Source organism: Dreissena polymorpha, chromosome 14 (assembly GCF_020536995.1).
Source record: "Dreissena polymorpha isolate Duluth1 chromosome 14, UMN_Dpol_1.0, whole genome shotgun sequence".
Lineage (NCBI taxonomy): Eukaryota > Metazoa > Mollusca > Bivalvia > Myida > Dreissenidae > Dreissena > Dreissena polymorpha.
Window position 1 is genome coordinate 26,921,946 of NC_068368.1, and position 23,169 is coordinate 26,945,114.

At 34.0% G+C, this 23,169-nt stretch overlaps 1 protein-coding gene across 8 annotated transcripts in view; it reads left to right on the forward strand.

Moving 5' to 3' along the window:
* The first annotated feature begins 90 nt into the window (after window positions 1-90).
* LOC127857022 (transient receptor potential cation channel subfamily V member 6-like) overlaps window positions 91-23,169 on the forward strand; it is a 61,094-nt gene continuing 38,015 nt past the window's right edge. For 4 of the 8 annotated variants that reach the window (XR_008038284.1, XM_052393290.1, XM_052393288.1 and 1 more), the window contains exons 1-7: window positions 91-595; window positions 4,203-4,217; window positions 9,279-9,452; window positions 10,997-11,065; window positions 11,515-11,635; window positions 15,364-15,517; window positions 17,767-17,799. Coding sequence is in view for 7 of the 8 variants with exons in the window: in XM_052393290.1 (XP_052249250.1) it covers window positions 238-595; window positions 4,203-4,217; window positions 9,279-9,452; window positions 10,997-11,065; window positions 11,515-11,635; window positions 15,364-15,517; window positions 17,767-17,799 (924 nt within the window). In the remaining variant the exon portion in view is untranslated. Of the gene's footprint in view, window positions 596-4,202; window positions 4,218-9,278; window positions 9,453-10,996; window positions 11,066-11,514; window positions 11,636-15,363; window positions 15,518-17,766; window positions 17,800-19,172; window positions 19,200-23,169 lie in introns of all 8 variants that reach the window. The other 4 variants (XM_052393289.1, XM_052393293.1, XM_052393292.1 and 1 more) reach the window with 4 other exon arrangements.

Genomic DNA, 23,169 nt, shown 5'->3' on the forward strand with positions numbered 1-23,169 from the left:
AAACAAACTTCACGCTCGATAAACACAGACTGGGTTTGTGTATTGATATATTGGCACGTGTTCAGTGCCGAAAAATTAAACACTCGGGTACCAGTCTAGAAAACATGCTGCGCACGCGCCTAATTGTTTCCGGTATGCTAATTGGTATAATGGAGGTTGTTTACATTGGAGATGGATGTCAAAAAAGTGTGGAATGAAAACTTAGCCTAAAGCTGCTTAAAGTGAAAGCTCGGAAACATGGGTAATACTGCTGTAGTCGCCCAAGGGGTAAAGCAACAGGGCGAGGCAAGGAAATTGTATGACTTGGTCAACCTGAAAGGCGGGGGGCAATTAATTGAGCTCACGAAAAAAGCTGGCTGGACCAAGAACTATGAAGAATTGGATGCGACGATTGTGGAAGTTGTTCCGAAGTTTTTGTACAACAATGGGGAAGGAAAGAAAGTTCCAATAGTTGATCTCGTTATGACAAGGAATAAAGAGAGACAAAATAGCACGATCAAAGTTGGGCAGGCAAAACAGCAGATGGCCAAAGAGCTCGCTAAAATTGATATGAATCTGACAGATGCTGAGGGAAATTACCTTCATAACAAGCCAGGTATGTTGAATGTTCTCTCAATATAATACTTAACACAGTTACTTAAAACGCATTGACATATTATCATGAAATAATATTGTAATTTCAGGCTTATGTTTAACATTGATTTTTTAAATAATACTATTTCTGTGTACCATCTCTAAACAATCACCTCCATAACAAACCAGGTATGCCTTTTGATCACTAAAATATGAGAATAGCATGCGTTTATGCTGTTTACTGCTGCTCATCAGAATCTAAGGGTTGAAAGTGAAGCCTTTAAAACTTGAATCTAGTAAGAAAGGTCTTCAATAAAATTTAACTTTCTGAGGGACTACAAACACGTCAAAATACCTACTGAGTAGTAAAGGGTTTAACATATAGGCATTTTATTATGGAGAAATAATAAGGCTATGTTAGGTGTATGTGTGAAAACATTGATTTTAATATTAATAATGTTGTATACTACTTCTTGATTGTTTAGGCTTTTTGTTGATCAATATTACAAATTTTCTGTTTCAAACCATAATGGAAATTCCCAAAATACTTAGATACGTAGAAGAGGGAAGGAACAGTAAAAAAGGAGCAACGCATTTCATCTCTTGTCACCTTAGAAACAATCAATCAACCATCAATATTTTAGAAGTTTATGGGTGCCATAAGGCCTCTAGTTGAGTCGTAATGATTTTTATCTCTTGCAATATTGAATGTGCATCTTTGGATATATGCTTACATAGATGGTCTTTTGATTTAAGTTATGGGTCCGAGAGTCAGATAAAGGACTGATATAAAAACAATCTTCTGACCTAAAATATCTATCCTAGAGCACACTAAGGTTCTGAAATCCCCTACTCTTTATACCCTTTCCCACTCAGAAGCAAAGTAAAATGCCTATGGGAAAACAGCATAAAACCAGAACAGCCTGCAAGTAACTCGCAGTCTGTTCAGGTTTTATGCTGGTTGCTGCTCATCAGTATCTAAGGGTTGGAAATGAAGCCTTAAAACATTGAATCTAGTAAGAAAGGTCTTTAATGAAATTTAATTGTCTAAGGGACAACAAATGGGTCAAAATTATACGTATTTAAGTGGTAAAGGGTTAAACAAGTATGAGTCTCCCTTGTGAGGCCTCAGGGGTAGTGAGTGGCCTTAGAACTAGAGCAGTACAGCTAACAAATAAACAATATGCTCACAGTGACATTGGAGTACATGATTACAGAATCATTGATGTGATATAACAGACTTGAATGATTTTATATAAATGTAAATATTCTGTATATTAAATAAGTCATGTCTGGAGAATCGAAATAGTCTGTTGTGAAACATTAAAACAATGCTTATACCAGTATCTATATTGAACCTATAATTTTCAACTATTCAGTATAAGAATAACCTGTTATTGATTGGCCTGCGTCCAGAATATCTTCAAATCAATACAAATGTTAGTTCATTGATTTCCACAGTTTAATGAGTTTACGGATTGTTTCATTGATTAATGGTTATGGCAGTTATTCACTTGCATCAGAGTAATTGGAATGTAATTCCAACTGAATTTATATGAACAAACACTGTGAAGCAGAATATTTGGTAGAACCATATAAATGTATTTTAGGAATTTAAGTTTTCATAGGATTTTATAAATTACTCTTATAAATTATAGGCCCATTAGATTCAAAGTGTGCTTAATTTCTGATATCTATTCTCATTATAACGTCAACTATATTGACTTATTTTATATTTATGTTTATGACACTCAGAAGTTCAAGCAATATTTCTCTTTGTAACTAAGCAACTAGTTGAAAATTGTGTAAGCATATTTCACTAGTAGTGCTGCAACAATATACCGGTATATCGGTATATATCGCAATACGCAATCCGCATATTGTATTGCGATACGATTTTCATCAAACCGGTACACAAATTTTACAAAAATTTATTCACATTTCGTCCAGACAAGCCATCCGAAATTATGATAACAAGGTAAACAAAACAAAGCAGTGTAAATATTTTTTTTTGTAAAAATAGCATTCTGAAAAGTATATTATACGGAGTAGCGGTGTTACATCGGAGCATTCGTTCGATGCTTATGAACATATTACCGTTGAATTAATTGCGCACAGCTGTAAATGTTTCGTTCGATTCTGAATTGAGCATTATTAAATTTGTAATCCAAATTTCGGAAATACGCTTCAAAATGTTAATGCTAATGCGACAATAAAAAATTATAGCGTCAAATAAAAAGCGCTTTATCCTTTGTCTCAATAAAAAGCACGCGAAAATTATACAGACATGTAGGACGTCGCATGGAAAGTGTGGGTGTATTTTGTGTTGTATAAAAATGGGAACATCATGTCAGGTGAATTACGTGTGTTCAGTGGAAAAAAACGCCCGGGTTGGATATTATTTCATCACATCTTTAAATAGTAACAAATGCCAAAACGTATTTGATACTTAAGAAAAGTTGCGAATGTTTGTGTTTCTTGTTATTCTTGAGCACATTTACCGGTATATAGTCATATTTACCAAAATTTGCTTTAAAACTGGAATATACGGGATTATCGGGTAATTGGCAAGTTATAATTTTGGTACAAGTTAGCAATATATTGCGATATATTGCAATACGGGTTTTTGAACTGACAATATATTGCAATACGGTTTTTGGCGTATTGTTGCAGCACTATTCACTAGTGTTTTACTTTGGTCAGTTTGAACTGTTATTTAAGAAATAATATTTTTCTATCATGGTTTGTTGTTGAATAACCCACAGTAAGGAGTATAGATGCGTAGGAATTAAATCACGAGTGCGAAGCACGAGTGATTTGATAACACGCATCTATACAACTTACTGTGGGTTATTCGACAACAAACCATCATAGAAAAATATTTTTTCGATTCTAACACAATTCTGATTGATTTGGTTCAAGCTTTAGGACGTGAACTATATTTTTCAATACTCCGCCCTTCTTAGTACAAAGTTCACTATTTAGTGACGTCATTGAATTGTACAAACAGATGATGTTGTTTTCATTCATAAATATTTTGCAAATGATGCCACTTTCATTGAAAACAACAATCGTAGAAACTTAATGACGTCACGTTTATTGATGCAACTGAAAAGCTGAAATGCTATAAATGTTTTCTGAATTACGTTTCCTTACAAATAACATTCTTTGTAGGCGTGGTTATGCCACTTATCACCAAATATACAATTTGTTTCATTACATTTATATACATGCTACATTTATTACATTTCTTTTAGAGCGGGTTTTAGCACGTGCATTTTACTGCAATATTTTCTTTATTTATGTGGAACTATTTTCGAAACATTAAGCTCTGCCTATAAGTTATTGCAGAATAACCCACACTTGATTTCCTTCTTTGTCTATAGAAAACAAGTCGCGTACCGGGTTAAAATTTGTGGCAAATTATAGCACTATGAGAATTAAGGTGTCATAATGTTACTTTCTGCCTTTATAAGTCAAAGTGCGTACAAGTTGTATAACATTTTTGATTCTGTTTTGTCTGAATGAAATGTTTTGAAGTCGTTGTGGTGATTGTTTGTCATACTGTAGAAACCTATTGATTTTACGTGCATGTGCCAATATGTTTATTATGTTTTCATTATTTTCAGAGTGTTTTAATGAAGGTACTTTATTAAAGCTTATTAGCACATTGTGTGCTATTTTGATTTGTGTTTGAACGAGCATAAAATATCCATTTCAGTGTGATGTAAATATTAAAAATATTTGTGAAAAATTATTGTTGTTTGGTTATTGTGTATTGAATTGAGGTGGTGGAGGAGTTGGGATGTTGTATGCTTGTTCAAATCTACAAAATAATTGTTTTGTGTTTATTGCAAATTTAACTCCTAATAATCCCCAGTGGCGTCACATATTTTATGTTGTAATAATATTTGTTTTTTTATATAGATGTTGTCATATTTTTACCTTTTTTTAGACCCAAGAGACCTGTTCACAAATTGTAAATTTTGCATATTGATGATTTTCATAAACATGGGCAAAAATTGTTTTGGATACACATAAACTATGTATTTTTTTTGTTATAAAAAGCACCATTTGTAAGAGATAACATTACATGTATATGGCATTACATGTGTAACAGTTTTTTTCCTTGTTTTGAAAATTCACGCATCATTAACATGGCGTATTATAAATTAACTCCCTCCCCCATAAGAAGCAAAGTGAATATGGCTTTTGCAACCAGCATAAAACCAAAAGAGCGTGGGAGTAACTCACTGTTTGTTAAGGTTTAATGCTGTTTGCTGCTCAATAGTACATAAGGGTGGAAAATGAAGCCTTTGAAACTTGAATTAAGTAAGAAAGGTATTTAATCAAATTTTTATACTTTCTATGGGACTACAGATGCCTCAAAATATGTATCTTAAAATGGTAAGGGATTTATATCAAAAGAATTGCAGAGAAACACTTATCTGTTGTGATCCTTGAGATCTCAGGTTTGAGTCCTAGATTAATTTAATGTACATACTTTTGTCTTCTTTATACAATTCTGGGTTTAAATCCTTTTTGAATTTGTGTTGCAATTGATAGGTAGACATGTTTTTTAGAATTCATAAAGAAGACATGAGGACCTTTCTCTTGAATTCCGGTTTTAATTTGAGCCTTACACTGGGAAAACAGAGCTTGATGCATGCGTGTAGAGTGTCGTCCCTGATTAGCCTGTTCAGTCTGCACCAATAAACCCTTTCCAACTCAAAAGCAAAGTGAAAATGGCTATGTGCAAACAGCATAAAACAAAAACAAAACTCGCAGGCTGTTCAGGTTTTATGCTGTTTGCTGCTCATCAGTATCTAAGGGTCGCAAATAAAGTCTTTGAATCCGTTAAAACTTGAATTTAGTAAGAAAAGTCTTTCATTAAATTTAACTTTCTAAGGGACAGCAAATGCGTCAAAATACATATCTAAGTGGTAAATGGTTAGGCAGGGACGACACTTTCTGCCTGGACTGGATTTCAACTTAAAATACTTCCTTTAAACAAAATTTTTCCATAAAAACAGAAAGTGTTGCCCGTGATTAGCCTGTGCAGACATCTAGACAAAACTTTATGCACATGCATTAGCTCTCTCAGCGCTGGAACCGAATTTTGAACGTGGCGTCTCATCAGGATCCAAACTGTTTGTTATTCTGATAGTATTCTTTGAAAAAATCAAAGAAAATGCTAATTTTAGAAATTCAGCAGACGACATTTTAGCAGACGACAAATTTCCCAGCATGCAAAGGGTTAGATCCCATTTTCCCAGAGCGTGGCTCATTTTACTGCTTAGTGCAATTTAGCCTAGAAAACCATAACTGTTGTCTCAGTAACTTTGAAAAGCAAAAGATAAATGCTCCTGAAATATAATTTGTAGCTCAATTTTTCTAAAGAAGGCAGGCTAATTTATTGGCCTGGGACTGGGTGTCAGTGTCATTACAGCTCCTGCTAAGAAATTTCATACCAAGTAAAGTACAGATTATTTCAAATATTGATGAATATCTTGTTCCCCTGTAGATGTACATGTCTCCTCAACACCTTGGTGTCAAGTAACCCATTACCATTTATTGTACCCTCAAATCTAACAGTTGCACCGGCGGGCGGGCGGCCACCCAATCCTGTGAAATCCCTGTTTACAAACTATTTAAATGAAATAAACAAAAATCATTTTATTTAATAACAGCTGTATGTTGTCCCCATTTTACTTATTCGTATTCCTGGTTACAGAATCGTAATTTGAAATTTGATAATAAAAGGTAAGTGTTTCAATTAGAGAAACAAAGGCGCTATTAATGATTTCAATGATGTTAACTTAATTTCATTTGCTGTCAAGTTAAAACTGTTCAATATGACTTATATCCATACAATTGTGTGATGAATAAAAGTTTAACAAGGTTGCTAGATCTTAGTTTGTTTGTATTTTTTTTTTATATGCTGAGCCTGCCAGACTTATAATATGGGAGCATAAAGTGAATGTCATGTCTGTAATTTAGTGATTCTGTGAGAAGTTTGTGTTCATTTAACTTCGTTAAACAAGATCTAACAATATTGTCCAACAATGCTTGGATACTTACACAGTTGTTTTTTTAATCCACCCATTGCACCCAACCTCACCTTCACTGTGACTTAATTCAAAGGCAAAGAATGTTTTGAGCCTTGCTCTTGGAAAACAGGACTTTATGTATGCATGTAAAGTGTTATCTCAGATAGGCACAGGCTAATCAGGGTCTACAATTTCAGCCTACCTGGATTTTTGCTAAAAAAAATACTCTCTTTAAATACAAAATACAATTAAAGCTGAAAGTGTTGTCCCTGATTAGCCTGTGCAGGCTTCTCAAGCTAATATGGGATGACACCTTAAGCACATGCATTGAACCTCATTGCTAGGGTGACGCTCAATTTAAATTGCCTGTTATAGTTTGGTGGACTAGAAAAAAGTTTTCGTCTAGCACCAACTCCACATATAACTGCAGTATGACCTTGATCTATTTTTAGGGCATGCATGTATGTTTTAAGCTCTGCTGTTTTCGGAGAAAGCCCGAGGTATTGTCATAGCCTCCTTGTCATCCGCCGTCTGCCGTCCAGCGTCCTGCTAAAACCTTTACATTGGCTCTAAAATGAAAGTGCTTCAACCTACAACTTTAAAACTTCATATGTACATGCACCTTGATGACTTCTACACGCCACACCAATTTTTGGGTCACTAGGTCAAAGGGAAGGTCACTGTGACCTCTAATATAAAACTTTAACTTTGCCTCTAACATCACAGTGCTTCCACCTACAACTTTGAAACTTCATATGTACATGCACCTTGATCAGTTCTACACGCCACACCCATTTTTGGGTCACTAGGTCAAAGGTCAAGGTCACTGTGACCTCTAATATAAAACTTTAACTTTGCCTCTAACATCATAGTGCTTCCACGTACAACTTTGAAACTTCATATGTACAAGCACCTTGATGACTTCTACACACCACACCCATTTTTGGGTCACTAGGTCAAAGGTCAAGGTCACTGTGATCTCTAATATAAAACTTTAACTTTGCCTCTAACGTGATAGTGCTGCCACCTACAACTTTGAAACTTCATATGTATGTGCACCTTGATGACTTCTATACGCCACACCCATTTTGGTTCACTAGGTCAAAGGTCAAGGTAACTGTGACCTCTAAAAAAAAAAAAAAATTCGGACAAGCTTTCGCAGCCGAGCGTTGCACCCCTTATGCGATGCTCTTGTTTAAAGACTGCTTCAGTGATATTTTTACAAATTTTCTCATCTGAGTCCTGGGACTTGATAACTTGCAAATCTAAGAGTCCCTGAATTGCAAGAACGAGTCCAAATATTTAACTATATTTTGTTTTTGAAATTTGAAAGCATTTTTGAGACTCAAATAAGTCGAAACTTTGCATCTTTAGAGGTTTTTGTGAGTCCAGGGTAAGGGACTCCCAGGTAAAAAATCACTTACTGCTTCTTGTTGTTTTATTGCTCATTTTTAAGCCTTTTTATCATAATTATTGACATTGAGTTTAAACCTGTTTGAGTACTTGTCAAAGAAAGAAAAGTATTTGTATAATTTTATTAAGTTTATTGAACATTTAAACTGATCATCATGACAAAGAAATAAAAAAATGGTACTTTTAAAGGTTATGTTTGTATGTTATGTTTGTATGAGTAGCTGTTTATTGTTATTTTCAATTGTTATGCTAGTGTAACCCACCCAAAAAAATCCCCTTCCACAACGGAGATTTAACCCTGGACCTCCCAGTTCGAAATCAGGCAGACACTACTGCGTCACTATAAAAGCTAGCTCATATAGCAAGGCAGTATAAGTTCGCCTTATATCGAACCCTTATGTGCTAGCTATTATTAAGTTTCACATAATTGAATGGTAATTGCAACAATCTTGATAATTACATTCAAGACAATCACAATCCTTTTCCCTACATAATAACAATTGATATCCTAGATGAATTGAATTTTTTAAATATGGCTAATAATTTATTGTTCATTTATATATTGTTCCTGATATTTAGAAAAGATAAAAAAGATAATGTGTGAATTACTGTGAAGACATTTATCTGTTTTTTTTTGTATGAATTGAAAGCTTTATGACACTTTTTCAATTTCATGATAAATTGATGAAAAATAATGATGGAAAAAGGGTTATTTTTGCTATATGAAATGTTTACCTCTTGATTTTTGTTAACTATTTTAAGAACTTGCAGCATAAAAAGGATGTCTTATGTCTTTTTGATTGTTGTTTCATAAAACTGAGAGGTATGCTTTAAAAAAACATTTTTCTTAACGTTTTCAAATTGTTATTTGTCAAATTTTGAGTTTTGTTTGCAACAAAATCTTTCTTTCATTTCATATGTAGATCAACATTGAAATTTTTTCAATTGAAAGTTTTTTGTGTGCAACAAAATCTTTCTCACATTACATGTGTAATTTTACATTGTTATCATTCAATTGCTTTTTTTTCTGCAACAAAATCTCTCTTACATTTCATGTGTCATTATTCGTTATATCGCAAGTACTGCAAAATATCAAGGATGTCTTAACGCTTAAGACTTTGTTATTTCATAAGATTTTGTGAGGTCTGCTTATATAACAAATTTCTTCCTGCTTTCACATCATTACTCGCTCAAAAGCACCGTTCATTTGTGCCATGAAACTTATGTGTTGTTATTCGTTAGATCGCAAGTACCGTGAGGTCTGTTGGCGGTTGGATGAGCGCGGTACAGTAGGGGAGACCATCCTACACCTGTGTCTGCTGAACTCATCTGCCATCCACTTCAACCTTGCCAAACGTCTGCTACACCATTTCCCGAAGCTGATCAATGATATCTACCAGGCTGAGGAATACTACGGTACAAATCCGGATTTTGAATTTTGTCACAGCCTTCCACCGCTGCATGTCACAATATTTTGTGAGAATTATCAATTATAGATATGAGCCTTGTTTTGGGAAAATGGTGCATATTGAATGTGCGTAAAGTGTCGTTCCTTATTTTCTTGTGCAGTCCGCACAGGTTAATCAGGGATAACTCTTTCTGCTTTTCTGATATTTTCCGTTTAAAGAAAGTCTCTTCTAAGGAAAAATGTACTTAAGGTGGAAAGTGTCTTTTCTGATTAGCCTGTGTGGATTGCACTGGCTAGTTTGGGACAACTCTTTACACATGTGAATTAAGCCCTGTTTTCCTACAGCATTGCTCATAACTTGCTAATTATCACTTACAAAATAAAATATGACATGTCATGGCAGTGGAAGGGGAGGCAGTCATTGCTATTAGGCAATCTCTTGCTAGGCCAGGGTCATGTTTGATTAGCATTTAAATTGCCAACAAATTACCATGTCAACCTTGATCTGGTGTCAGCCTAGCGACCAGTAGGTCACTGGATTAATCCCCATTATAAGATTCTTCTTTAGATCTCCCACAAAGACAATAAGTACTCGTTTTACTCAAGAAACGGACTTAATAATAAAGTATCAATAAGCCTTAAGTTTAAACTTATTATACCCCCACAAACAAAGTTTAGAGGGGTATATAGGAGTGAGCTTGCCTGTCGGTCGGTCTGTCGGTCCTTATTTAGTGTCCACTCTCTATTTCAAGTTGTTTTTATCCGATCCTCACCAAAGTTTGTCAGATGTTGTATCTAGATGATGTCTAGGTCAAGTCGAATATGGGTCATGCCGGGTCAAAAACTAGGTCACAGGGTCACTTATTGCGTTTTAAACATTGAGCATGGTGTCAACTCTCTAATTTGAGTAGTTTTTATCTGAACTTCACCAAACTTGGTCAGAAGTTGTATCTAGATGATGTCTAGGCCAAGTTAAAACATGGGTCATGGCAGGTTAAAAACTAGGTCACGGGGTCACTTAGTGCGTTTTAAACATTGAGCATGGTGTCTGCTCTCTTCTATAAGTAGTTTTCATCCGATCTTCACCACACTTGTTTATTTTAGCTCGATTGCATTAGAAGTGCTTACCTATAACCAGTACTTGGTGTCTTTAAGGTAGATCTTAAGAATGCTTCCACAGTGGGGATTGAACTCATGACCTCCCAGTTGCTAGGCGGTCAACATATCCACATCACCAAGGCGACCAATAAGCCTTTGATTCTAAATGCAACAGAACTTAGGTTTATAAATAGGTTTAACCCTTGCAATTTGGTTTAACTCTTTCAGTGCTGGAACCAAATTTTGAAGGCCTTTGCAAACAGTTTGGAACCAGATGAGACGCCACAGAATGTGGTGTCTCATCTGGATCCAAACTGTTTGCTATTCTGATAGTATTCTTTGAAAAAAATCGAAGAAAATGCTTATTTTAGAAATTCAGCAGACGACATTTTAGCAGACGACAAATTTCCCAGCATGCAAAGGGTTAAGACAGTTACCTGTGTGTTGTTTTCAGGAGAGAATGCTCTTCATATGGCCATCGTGATTGAAGATCCATCCATGGTGAAATTCCTGCTTGACAAAGGTGGGAACTGGAGGACATTTATTTGTTATGGGAAATGATTTTGAGAAACACTGTGACAGTTGATCAAGGGTTGTAATGAAAAACAATTTAGGAAACTAAATTTAGAATAATTTGAGAAACCATAATAATGATGTTAGAAACAATTTGAAAATCAATAGTGTAGTATTAATGAAACTAAGATGTTCATACCAGTATTGATTTGAGAAGCACTTAAATAATCATTTGAGAAACAATTTAAAATAAATTTCAGAAGCAATAAGAAGCAATAAGAGGTAGAATCCTCTAAATCACCTTCAATTCAATTGTCAAATTAAAGTGTTCAAGTTCTTTTCTTTTTTTAACTTAATTGTCATGGTTTGATGCTTTTTGTTTAAACTACCATGTTCTGTTTTCTGAAGCAAGTTACCATGTTCTGTTTTCGGGAGCAAACTGACATGTTCTGTTTTCAGGAGCAAATTACCATGAGCGTGCCTGTGGCATGTTTTTCACTCCGTTTGACCAGAAGGACTCTCGCACCGACAGCCTTGACCATGAATGGGTGGACGTTTGTGAGGAAACAAACTACGAAGGGTACGACTGTATTTTAGACTCGCTGTAATAAAACAGGGGTTTATGGTTGTGCATAAAGTATCATCCCAGATTAGCAGTCTACAACTGCAGTCCACACATCGCGGAGGACACTAAACTGGACTTTTGAGACTTCCTTTAAACAAAAAATATCATAAAAGCGGAAAGTGTCATCCCTTTTTAGCCTGTGCAGACGGCACAGGTTAATCTGGGGGACAACTGTTTACACGCATGCATTAAACCCTGATTTCGCAGAGCGAGGCCTATATAAATGACAATCGTTAATGGAGGTATTGCACTTGCAGATATTGCTTCAGACTACGAAGGGAATGAATGTGTTCTTATCTTGGGTTGGATCTTTACAGCTCTAAACACTTTCCCGCTCAGAAGCACAGTGACAATGGCTTTCTGCAACCAGCAAGAACAAGAACAGCCTGCTAGTAATTGGCAGTCTGTTCAGGTTTTATGCTGTTTGCATTTTATTAGTCCCCTACCGGTTTCACCGGAGGGGACTTATGGTTTGCGCTCCGTCAGTCTGTCTTTCAGTCTGTCTGTCAGTCTGTCCATCACACTTTTCTGGAATAACTTTTAAAGTTCTTCATATTTTTTCATGAAACTTGAAACATGGATATATGGCAATATGGACATTATGCACGTAATTTCAATTCGTTCCTACGTCAAAAATTATGGTTGCTATGGCAACAAATAGACTAGAAATACTGCTGAAAATGGTGGTTTTCTGGATCCTGCGATAACTTTTAAAGTTCTTAATATTTTTTCATGAAACTTAGAACATGGATAGATGGCAATATGGACATTATGCACGTCATTTCACTTTTTTCCTTTGTCAAAAATTATGGTTGCTATGGCAACACATATACTACCGTAGAAATACTGCTGAAAATTGTGGTTTTCTGGATCCTGTGATAACTTTGTAAGTTCTTAATATTTTTTCATGAAACCTGAAACATGGATATATGGCAATATGGACATTATGCACGTCATTTCATTTTGTTCCTACGTCCAAAATTCTGGTTGCAATGGCAACAAATATATATATAAAAAATCTGGAATTTCTGACAATGGTTGAGCTGGTGGGGGACTTATATTGCTTGACAATAGTCTTGTTAATATTGTAGGTTTGAAAATGAAGCCTTTTAAACTTGAATCTAGTAGGTAAGGTCTTTAATGTAATTCAATTTCCCAAGGGACAACAAATGCTTCAAAGTGCGTATCTGAGTGGTAAAGGAGAGACAAGTCATGTTAACTTATTTAATATCTAAGGGAAATATTCCAATTAAATAATCCTTGCGAGAAGGGTTTGCCTACAAATTAAGTGAGTTTTGTTGGAGTTTGGAGGTATTGCATTGGTACTTCACTCGCAATCTAGCTTGACATTATACAGTTAATAACATTAAAGTTATTTAAATTAATTTTAAATTAAAGTGGCCTTTTCACAGATTTTGGCATATTTTGAAGTTTGTCATTAAATGCTTTATATTAGGGGTGCAAGAGGTTAACCGGTTAACCTACCGAAATGACCAGTTAACCGGTTACATTTTCAGGGAAAAGGTTAACCTGGAAAAAATATTTGATTATGTTTTTTTTCATTAAATAATTCGTACGATTTTACTTTTTCGCGTGACATACTGCCAACTTGCGCTGGCGATTAGTTAGAACAACATGCCCCAGCATCGATGGTAATAAATAGCGTGTCAACAATCAAAATAATAAAGCAATTAATCAATACCTTTGTGATAACAAATAGGAGGTATGTTTTGATAACGGAATATATTGTTTTTTGACTCGCTAAAATTTAACTTGCGAACTGCTGTGAGTGGGAGCACGGACCCTATATGATACAACATACGCTCCGTGGTGGGAGCTATTAGCGAAGACGTAATTGACAAGGTTATTGAACTCGCTATAAAAAAAAACAGTTGAGACATTGCACAGCTTATTTTGATGTTGTGTTAACCAATATCCAACACTGATTGCTTGCGAAAATACTGTGTTTATAAGTAACAATTTTATTGAGAATTGCATTTGTAGCTAAAATCCTGACGAGGTAACGTCGTTTTTGTTATGAACAATTAATATCCTTATGATAATTTACGTCCAACGATTTCACCATTAACGTCCGATGCAAGTTTTTTTAATAAAGCAAATTATTCACTAATTAAATAATTAAACATCAATTAAAAATATTAAACATATAAAACGGTTAAATTTAGTATTTGTGTAATTGCTTATAATTTGCGCGCTATGGTACGTAAACAAACTTACTAACTATCAGTATTTGAAATCATAATACTTCGCTATTAAATAAATGTACTGATTATATTAAATATTCAACTTACATTTTCGTTCAAAATAAATTATATTTGCATACGTGTCATTTATTTTACGCACATTTTTTAATTGTACATGGAAAATCAAACGGTACTACTTCGGCAACAAACGCTAAAATGCAAACAACAAAATATGCAATTATCAAATAAGAAGAGATGCGGATTAGTTGAACACACATGACCCACTTTACGTTGAGTTGAAAGGGAAAAAAACATTTTTATATTAAGCAAATTTGAGCTTCAAAAATTAAAACAGAATGAACAAAGGGAGACACCATTTTTGTAAGAGATATGACGCGAACGTAATGTAAGCGGCCCAACCATATATAAGTTAATAACACGTGAAAATGAACATTGTGTAGTTCTTTTTATTGTTTTTCTCCTATGCATTTACGCAGGAAAAATAAATAAAATATATAGCATACATTTACAAAATTAGTAAAATAAATTGTATAAAACATTTTATTACGAAACTGGCATGTTATCAACTCAAGCTATTTCAAATTTGAAATTACTTTTGTTCCTACAGAGCGGTTCGAGCGGTATGACATTTTGTACATACTCTAAATCATTTGAACTGCTTAAGGCGTTTCGGTTAACCGGTTAATAACCGGTTATGGAAAAAGGTTAACAGGTTAATGATTTGAGTAACCTCTTGCATCCCTACTTTATATTGATAAATGTAAACATTGGCTCTTAAAAGCTCCAGTAAAAAATCAAAAATAAAATTTAAAAAAGGAAAAAAAAGTAGCCGGTACCAGGGCTCGAACCAGTGACCCCAGGAGTCCTGGAGTTAGTCTGAAGTAAAAACGCATTTGCCCTCTCGGCTATTCCGCCAGGTATACACTATGTAGGTATTATATACCTTATATAAGCAATCTTCGTAGTTTCGTAAATTTAAACGACAACAACAGAACTCTCCAAATTATTCAATCAATTCGCGTTGCAAGTCGCTTTATAATTTTTAGGTTTTCAAATCGTCAAAAGATACATATAATGGCTATATTGGACTATGGTAAATGTTCAGTAATACTGTTTCCTCACAAATATCATAACTAAAACGAACTTTTGCGAATCTGAAACAACTTTTTTCAATTTTGTCAATTTACCAAACCGTGAAAAGATCCCTTTAATGGATTGAAACTCAAAGACGCCAGGTTTCCTGGCATTGCCATGTGTTTTTATCAATGTTAAAAAAAAAAAATTAAATTATGTCATTTCATGTTTACATCACATCACATCTCCTATAAAAACATTGATAACAATTTCAGTTTTGATTGAAAAACTTTTATATTGGATCAGGTAGCAATCTAAAAAATATATAATTTGATGTCTTGAATGCATTTTGGAGAATATCCCCTGATTATGCACTATTAACAGGCATGTGTATTTTGGGGAGTACCCGCTGAGCTTTGCTGCGTGCCTCGGCCAGGAGGAGTGTGTGCGTCTACTGATAGCAAAGGGAGCTAACCCAAACCTGCAGGACAACAACGGCAATACCGTACTCCACATGCTTGTTATCATCGACAGAAAGGTATTTAACCCAAATAACTCCCACGCTGTTCAGGTTTTATGCTGCTGGCTGCTCATTAGTATTTTAGGGTTGGAAATGAAGCATTTAAAATTTGAATCTGCAGGACAGCAACGGCAGTACCGTACTTTGTATGCTTGTTATGATTATCAAAAAGTTACTAAGGCTTAGGTATTAAGTCTTATAAAAAATGCCAAGTTTACAGACTCAAAAAGAACACTTAAAATAAGGACTTATTAAAATAAATATAATGAATTAAGAAAATGATTAAAAGTCTTATTCACATGCTCGTAATCATAGAAAGAAAAGTACAACATCATAACCACTGGCTAGTATCAAGGCCCTCTTGTTTAATTGCTAGAGCAAATTCCCGGGGTATTTCGAAGCATAATTATGAATGCATTATTTTAAGAACACACATTTTCAACACCACATTAGCTGTGGCTCTTACAATTTTTATTAAAATCTTGGTGTTTCATTCTAAAATTTGTATTGTTTATAAGAAATTGAAAAATAGGTTAACTTTTATTTATCAACTGCTACTAATGAGCTTATTATGTTAATATTCGAATAAGGCGCAGCCTGAGCTGTGTTCTTTGACTTATACCAGACTTAGGAGTTAGAATAAAGTTTAAGAGCAAATGCCGAGAATGTACTGGACTCAAAGTAAAGACTTACACTAAAGACTTAAAAACAGATAAGAAATAAATAATATTCTTGAAATTCTTATGATTTGATTGTACTAAAATATTCAGTGACACTACGGATTTACTAGCTTTATTTATTTATTTTGGTCATACATTTTAACTTGAACACCATTTAGTATCCTGTATATAATTATACAAACTCAAATGTATTTTTCATGGATTTTCTTTCCTCTTTAAGTCTAAATCTTATACTGTTCTGGAACAAAGGCCTAGAGGCCCTAGTGTAGTGATATCTTAAGTTCATCTTTAACTGTTGTAATTTTTATTCAATTTATAATGAGGACATACAATTTTATTTCAAGTTATACATGTTGTAGGTAATCACATAACCTTTTATGCAAATACTATGTATTTGCAACTTGATTATTAATGATCACAAGGCATTTTTTATATGAAAACATGGAATTAAATGCTTCAGACTTTTTTTAATGTTAAATCTGAGATGAGATTCTACATAACATTGTCTTTTTTGCGTAATGTGTCAAGCTCAGGGAAAATGAGGCCTAATGCATGCAGTGCACACAGTCATGCTAATAAGAATCAATAAATACCGCCTAGACTGGATTTATGTTTAGAAGAGATTTCCTTTATACAAAAATTCCGTAAAAGCAGTCAGTGTTGCACATGTATTAAGTCATGAAGACCCGTTTTTCCAGAACGCGGCTCAAATATTTCTCAGTGTGAATATTTTATTATGTTTTACATTTTAATGCTTCAAGGAGGTTTTGGAGGGAGAGGTTGGTCTCATTATTGTTGTTGTAAATTGTGATTATTTTCATTGTCAATCACATGCATTAATTATGTATATATTATTTTAACAGTACAATATTATAATGGTGTTTGGAATATATCTGTCTAGAAAAGGCTACTATCATGAAAAAATGCTCAACCTATAAATGTTTATTTAATAATATTGATGTTATTATAGATTATTCTTGTGTTTATATCTCATGCTATATGATCAAAGTAATTCATGCAACAGTCACACAAATTGTATTGTGCTGCATATCTATGTTAACGCTTACTAGGTTAATATTTCTCAATATCAGTACAAACACATGTGTTTGAAAATAAAATTTATGTAATATTATGGTGCTTTTGAACTGGTATATAATTCCCCAGGTTTAAAATCTGATTTAGTTTTTTGGTTGCATCATATCAACAGAGTTTTGTTCATGTTCTATTGCTACTTCTAATGGGACACAGTGCAAAAAGCCAAAGGTTTGTCATCAACTTAATGTTGTGAAATAAGTGGAGTTTAACCTTTCATACGCACCCAGCTGGTATACTGTTGTGTTTAATTGCGCCATTGGTTTAGTATTATATGTTTAGTACCTTCAGTATGAGTAGTTGCATTCTTGTTGCTTGATCATTTTTACTTGTACAAATCTTGTAAACTGAAACTGATCTCTACAACAACAACGAAAACAACAGCACCAGAAAATGCACAATTTTGTTCCAATATTTTCAATTTTATTCCATTAACACAATTAAAACTTAAAATTATCGTTAACAATTGAAAGCTGCCAGGTCTTTGTTTTACAGGTTGCATATGATCGAGACACCGTTTATCCAAAAGTATAATGACAATAAAGGTGTAACACCTTTGTATCCGACAAAGCAACTACAGTTACATTTATTATAGCTCAACAACATTGACCAATCCGCTATTAAGTCATGCAAGATTTCATGGACAATGGTCATTTCCCTGGGAAGTGTTTGCAAGGAATGTAAGAGCATAAAGACGGGGTTATAGATGGCGTATTGAAATGACTTGTGGTGGGTTTGTTATATAAGGGAGTTGCACTTGGCAGTGAATATTTGGTGTACAGTAGTTGTTTCATAGGATGCAAAGGGTGATTCTGAAGCTCGTGTTAGTGCCTTGGGTTAAGGACATATTTACCAACAGTATCGCTATTTATTTGACTGTTGCTGCTTACAGCTTTGCCTTAAGAAAATATTAAATTTGGGCTGTGCTCTGAGAAAAGGGGGTTTAATGCATGTACATAAAGTGTAGTCCCAGATAAGTGTAATATTTTGCGCTTAAAGAAAGTCTCTTCTTAACAAAAATCCAGAAAGTGTCGGCCTTGATTAGCCTGTGATGACTGCACAGGCTAATCTGGGATGATACTTTACGCACATGCATTAAACCCCCTTTTCATAGATGGCAGCTCATTTGTACATTTTGTGCAAATCCAGTGACAACCACTGTTATTAAGTATGTATATGAATTTTTTGTATGTATCACTGCAGCATAACATTGACTCCTATTAACTTATTAATAATTATTAAGTTTTTCATGTCATGTTATTTTAAAGGCTGCTTTGCATTTTAACATTTATTTATATATATTAAAAGAAAAAATATGCTGCCACATAGGCAATGCCCCATGATTGCATTCTCATTGCAATCATGATTTCATTGGGAGCATTTTATTTTATTTTGCATGAGAAACTTTAGAAGCTTAAATCAGATATTGTAGACAGTAAATGATGATATATATAGCAACAAATCAGCTATAGAAGGCAATCAAATAGCTGCATTAGGCTGCACTACAATCTTATTGTTGGCTACAAAACTGCTCTTTTAGGCTACAAAACATCTGTTTTAGGCTAGAAGAAAACACATTCTTGCTTTAATAGGTCAGTTCATTTAAATGTGTTTAAGCTATACTAAGTTTGCAAATCATAAAATTATAACCCTTCTATGTCTTTCTTTATCTTTTGCAGACAGATTATGTTACTGTCGAACCGAAAGTAGGTTGTCAGTATTAAGTGGTATACATTGAAAAACCTCCCGGAGTTAACATCAAACCAATTTCAGTTTTCAGATAACACTATAACATGCACCAACCAATCCCAGTGAAAATAACAGCAGAAATATGTACCAGTTGTACACCTAACTTTGCAAATTCTTAAATTATAACCCTTGGATGTCTTTTTCTCTTGCAGACAGATTATGTTAAGATTGAACCAAAAGTAGGTTGTTTGTAGTAAGTAAGGGTTACATGTATAGTTTAACACATCCCCAAATTAACATTTATTCAATTTCAGACTTTAAATTAGGACTTCACATCATAATGATGCACCAACCATGCCCTGTTGACATAATAACTATATCTCTAAGATTCTCATATCATATTCATAATTCTAGCAATACTAACATACATGTAGAGATCACTTTTCTACAATATATATATGAGCTTTGTTCCATGAAAACTGGGCTTAATGCATATCTGTAAAGTGTTTTCCCAGATAAGCCTTAGCAGTCTACCTGTGCACAACAGTTTCCACTTATCATGGAATATCATGTTTAAAGGTTTAAATTCTCTTTTAAATGAAGAGTCCAATTAATGCGGAAAGTGGCATCCCTAATTAGCCTGTGCACACTGCACAAGCTAATCTTGGATGAGACTTAAAAAGACATATATTAAGCCAAGTATGCCCAGAACTTGGCTCTTATTCTTGCATGATTATATTCAATATAATATTTTCAACATCAACCCCTTCGGCATATTAAATAGTATAAAAAAGCATAATAGTTCATCTGTTTCTTGATTTCACCAAATAGTTCACATTTGCTTGTTTTGTTTGAGTATTTCATTATTTTGTTGATAATTCCTGTTTTGAATATCTAATTACTTAAGAAATAATCCACGGCTAACCGTTGGTTATTGCAGTAATAACCAACGGTATGGAGTTCCGATGCGTAGGAATTAAACCACGAGGGCGTAGCCCGAGTGGTTTGATAACAAGCATCGTAACGACATACCGTTGGTTATAACCACAATAATTAACGGTTACCCGTGGATTATTTTTTTATTCTAACACGATTTCATTAATAAGTTATCCGCGATTTAAAGGTTATAAATGAGAATTATATTAACCGAACTTCCTCCACTTTTCCGCAAAAACGTGACGTCACCACAACAATTACAATCAAATGACGTCGTCTTCATTCATAAAATGTGCGCGGACAATCAAAGTGACGTCACTTTAAACAACCGTTGGTATATCGGGGTAATAACCAACAGTAGTTTTTCTTCTTTGTATATAGAAAACAAGTCACGTGCCGTGGTAGAATATTAAATATGCAGTGGCAAACTGTTTACAGGTTTCCTATATTAAACAGCCTGTTTATCTGTTCATCCATTTCTCTATCTGATGATCTCCAACGGTCATTTTCATAAAAAGCAAACAAGCTAGTAACTCTGTAACAGTGTACATTCTGTGTGGGTGGATCACAGTGAAAAGTCTCAACCTTTATTCTATACTTTATATTTCTGGAGTTATTTCCTTTTGTGAATTTTTCATACATCTGTGTGTAGCAGAATTTGCTTACTTTAGGAGGCAACTTGAATATTTAATTCTCATTTTTCATTTTTGGATGGTGTCAACATTTTAACTTTCTTCCTATAGAAATTTATAAGAAATTAAGTCATTTTATTGAATCTCCATTAAGAGGTACCTTCAATGCAGACCTACCTGGGATTGCAGAATTTGGTACTTATATATATATATATATATATAAAGTGCCTCTGTCAAGGCCGTTTTCCCTAAAATAAAAATGTTTTCTTATATGACCCATGTCATGCAAAAAAGGTGCCATGATTTCACATGCAGTCAGCACAGTCTGGTCAGGAGGTAGCCTGTCTGCTAATGAGACCACATAACCTTGGGTGACTTAACAGCAGATGGTGTAGCTCCTGACCAGTGGGCACATTTGCGCTGGAGCTCCGCTGGCCACATATGACATATGACCCTTTTTTGCATCATGTCGCTCTTATAGTTTAATTTTGTAGTGTTTGTATCGTAGTAATAGAAGATGTTCTAAGGAATTAATGGCCATAAGGCATCAAAGTTTGAGATTTAGTTGCTTTAGACACATTTTCTTGCTATCCATAGATTTTGACGACCTTTGATTTTTTTGTCAGGCAATTTATTATATTTCATTTTCAGCTCTAGGTTTACTAACACCCTATATGCATCGTACGTATTTTGTTTGCACATTGTGTGATACATGCATGAATTAACCAATGTATTTGATTTGGATTGCCCTATTCAAGAGAATGCATGATTTTATGAAATATATAGAAAAATGAATGTACACATGAAATAAAAGAAAAAACATTGCACTGCATTAATGAAAAATAATAGGGCATATTTTGGGTCTTTCAGATGCCAAAACAGTTAGTATTGTTTCAACAAAGTTATTTCTGTAAAATAAAGTTTAATATACATTTGAGGGGTTTGAAATACAGAAACTATGGCTATTTTCATTTTTGTGTGAAATATAAATAACAGCATCTTTTGTTCTTAGCAAGAATTCCGAATGCAAAATACAAGATCACAATAAACATGCTTAGTGACACATAAGAAATCATGTCTTAATCAGCAAATTTCAATATTTTCTATTTCATCTCTTGCTGTGTGACTGACAGTGATAATTGGGTTGTGTGGTTCTTACATAATTTGGTTGCTCACACATTGTGTTTTCAGCGATTTTTTTTCTCAATTGTGAAAAGTACCAATCCCTTACAAATTGTGAAAAATTAGTACAAAAAAATGCTAAAATTGGGATAATTTGGGTCATGAAATCTTTAGAAAAGGAATCATGCGAGTTTTTCATTGTTTGATATTAATTGAACAAACTAATTAAAACATTCATTACATGCCTTTTGGCTTGAAATGTTTTGTTTCTGTGCTTATTAATTTTATTTGTTCATGACTTGCAGATAATGCACTTGCAACATTAGATAGAAGCTATTTTGCTTCCTTGTGGGAATTTTTCAGACAGAATATAATGGGGAATTTTGTAGTTTTTCCTCCATTGGGAAAGAGCCTTTATAAACAAGGAAAACAATCACTGGTTGTAATAGCTAATTCATACAGATTTGACATTGATTCATGCATGGCTATAATTATTTATTTTCACTTTTACACAAGATTGCATGCAGACCTTTGCTTTATTAATTTAATCAAAGAATAATTAACATGTTTTATAATAATGAGGGTTGTGTGTAAAACTGATATATCTGTTAAACTTTTTTACATCTGATACAGTAGTGTCCAACTTATAGGTCTCTGCATGTCATAGTATATAAGAAAGCACATAATATTTCACCTATAAGATTGTTTGAATTTGTTTTTTTAATAATATATGTCATGAATTATCTTAAACAGCTATTAAAAATGTATTATAACTTATGTTTTGTAAAAAACATACCGTCTTTATCCTAATAAACGCTCCCACTCTAATAAACGCGCCCCGTCCGTAAAATAAAATGAAGAATTGATCAAAATAATAGCGCCCCCCCCATTCCTTGGCTCCTAAAGGGTAAGGTAATTGCATTTTATTGAAGGAATTTCTTTTTTTTTTCTTTTTTATCAACAAGGTAATTGGCAAAATACTTATAGAAATAAAACTTTTATAAATGTAATATATATATTTGGAACACATCGATGTTAGGCTTTAACTCCAACATGCAGGCAATATCGGTGTTTTCAGTTTTAAATGTCAAATTCATGTTACGATTTTTTTGGCATCGTGCGTTTAAAATACGGAAATACCAAGGTTGTCTAATATGTTATCTTAGGCTTAACTGCACCTCGAATCCGTGTTCCCACGAATCCGCAGCGTCTCCATGGCAATGCCTACCCAAATAGGTGACTACCCTATGTGTCAAAATCGATCATGTTTAACAGGGATCCTGTTATCATATCGATTGTCGCATGTTGACAGTCAAACGAAAAGGCGGCATTGTTTAATGTGGTTGTTAATTGGCTTTTATATACTACGTTAAAATTTCCTGCTGCGTAAGGGCCAAGGAGTTGTTCAAACATCTGAAGTCTAACATTTTTGAGTAAACAACTAAAAGCAGGTTATTTTCTCACGTTTAATCGACAAAGAAGTTAATTAAAAAAAATAAGCATATACAATCGTCATCCT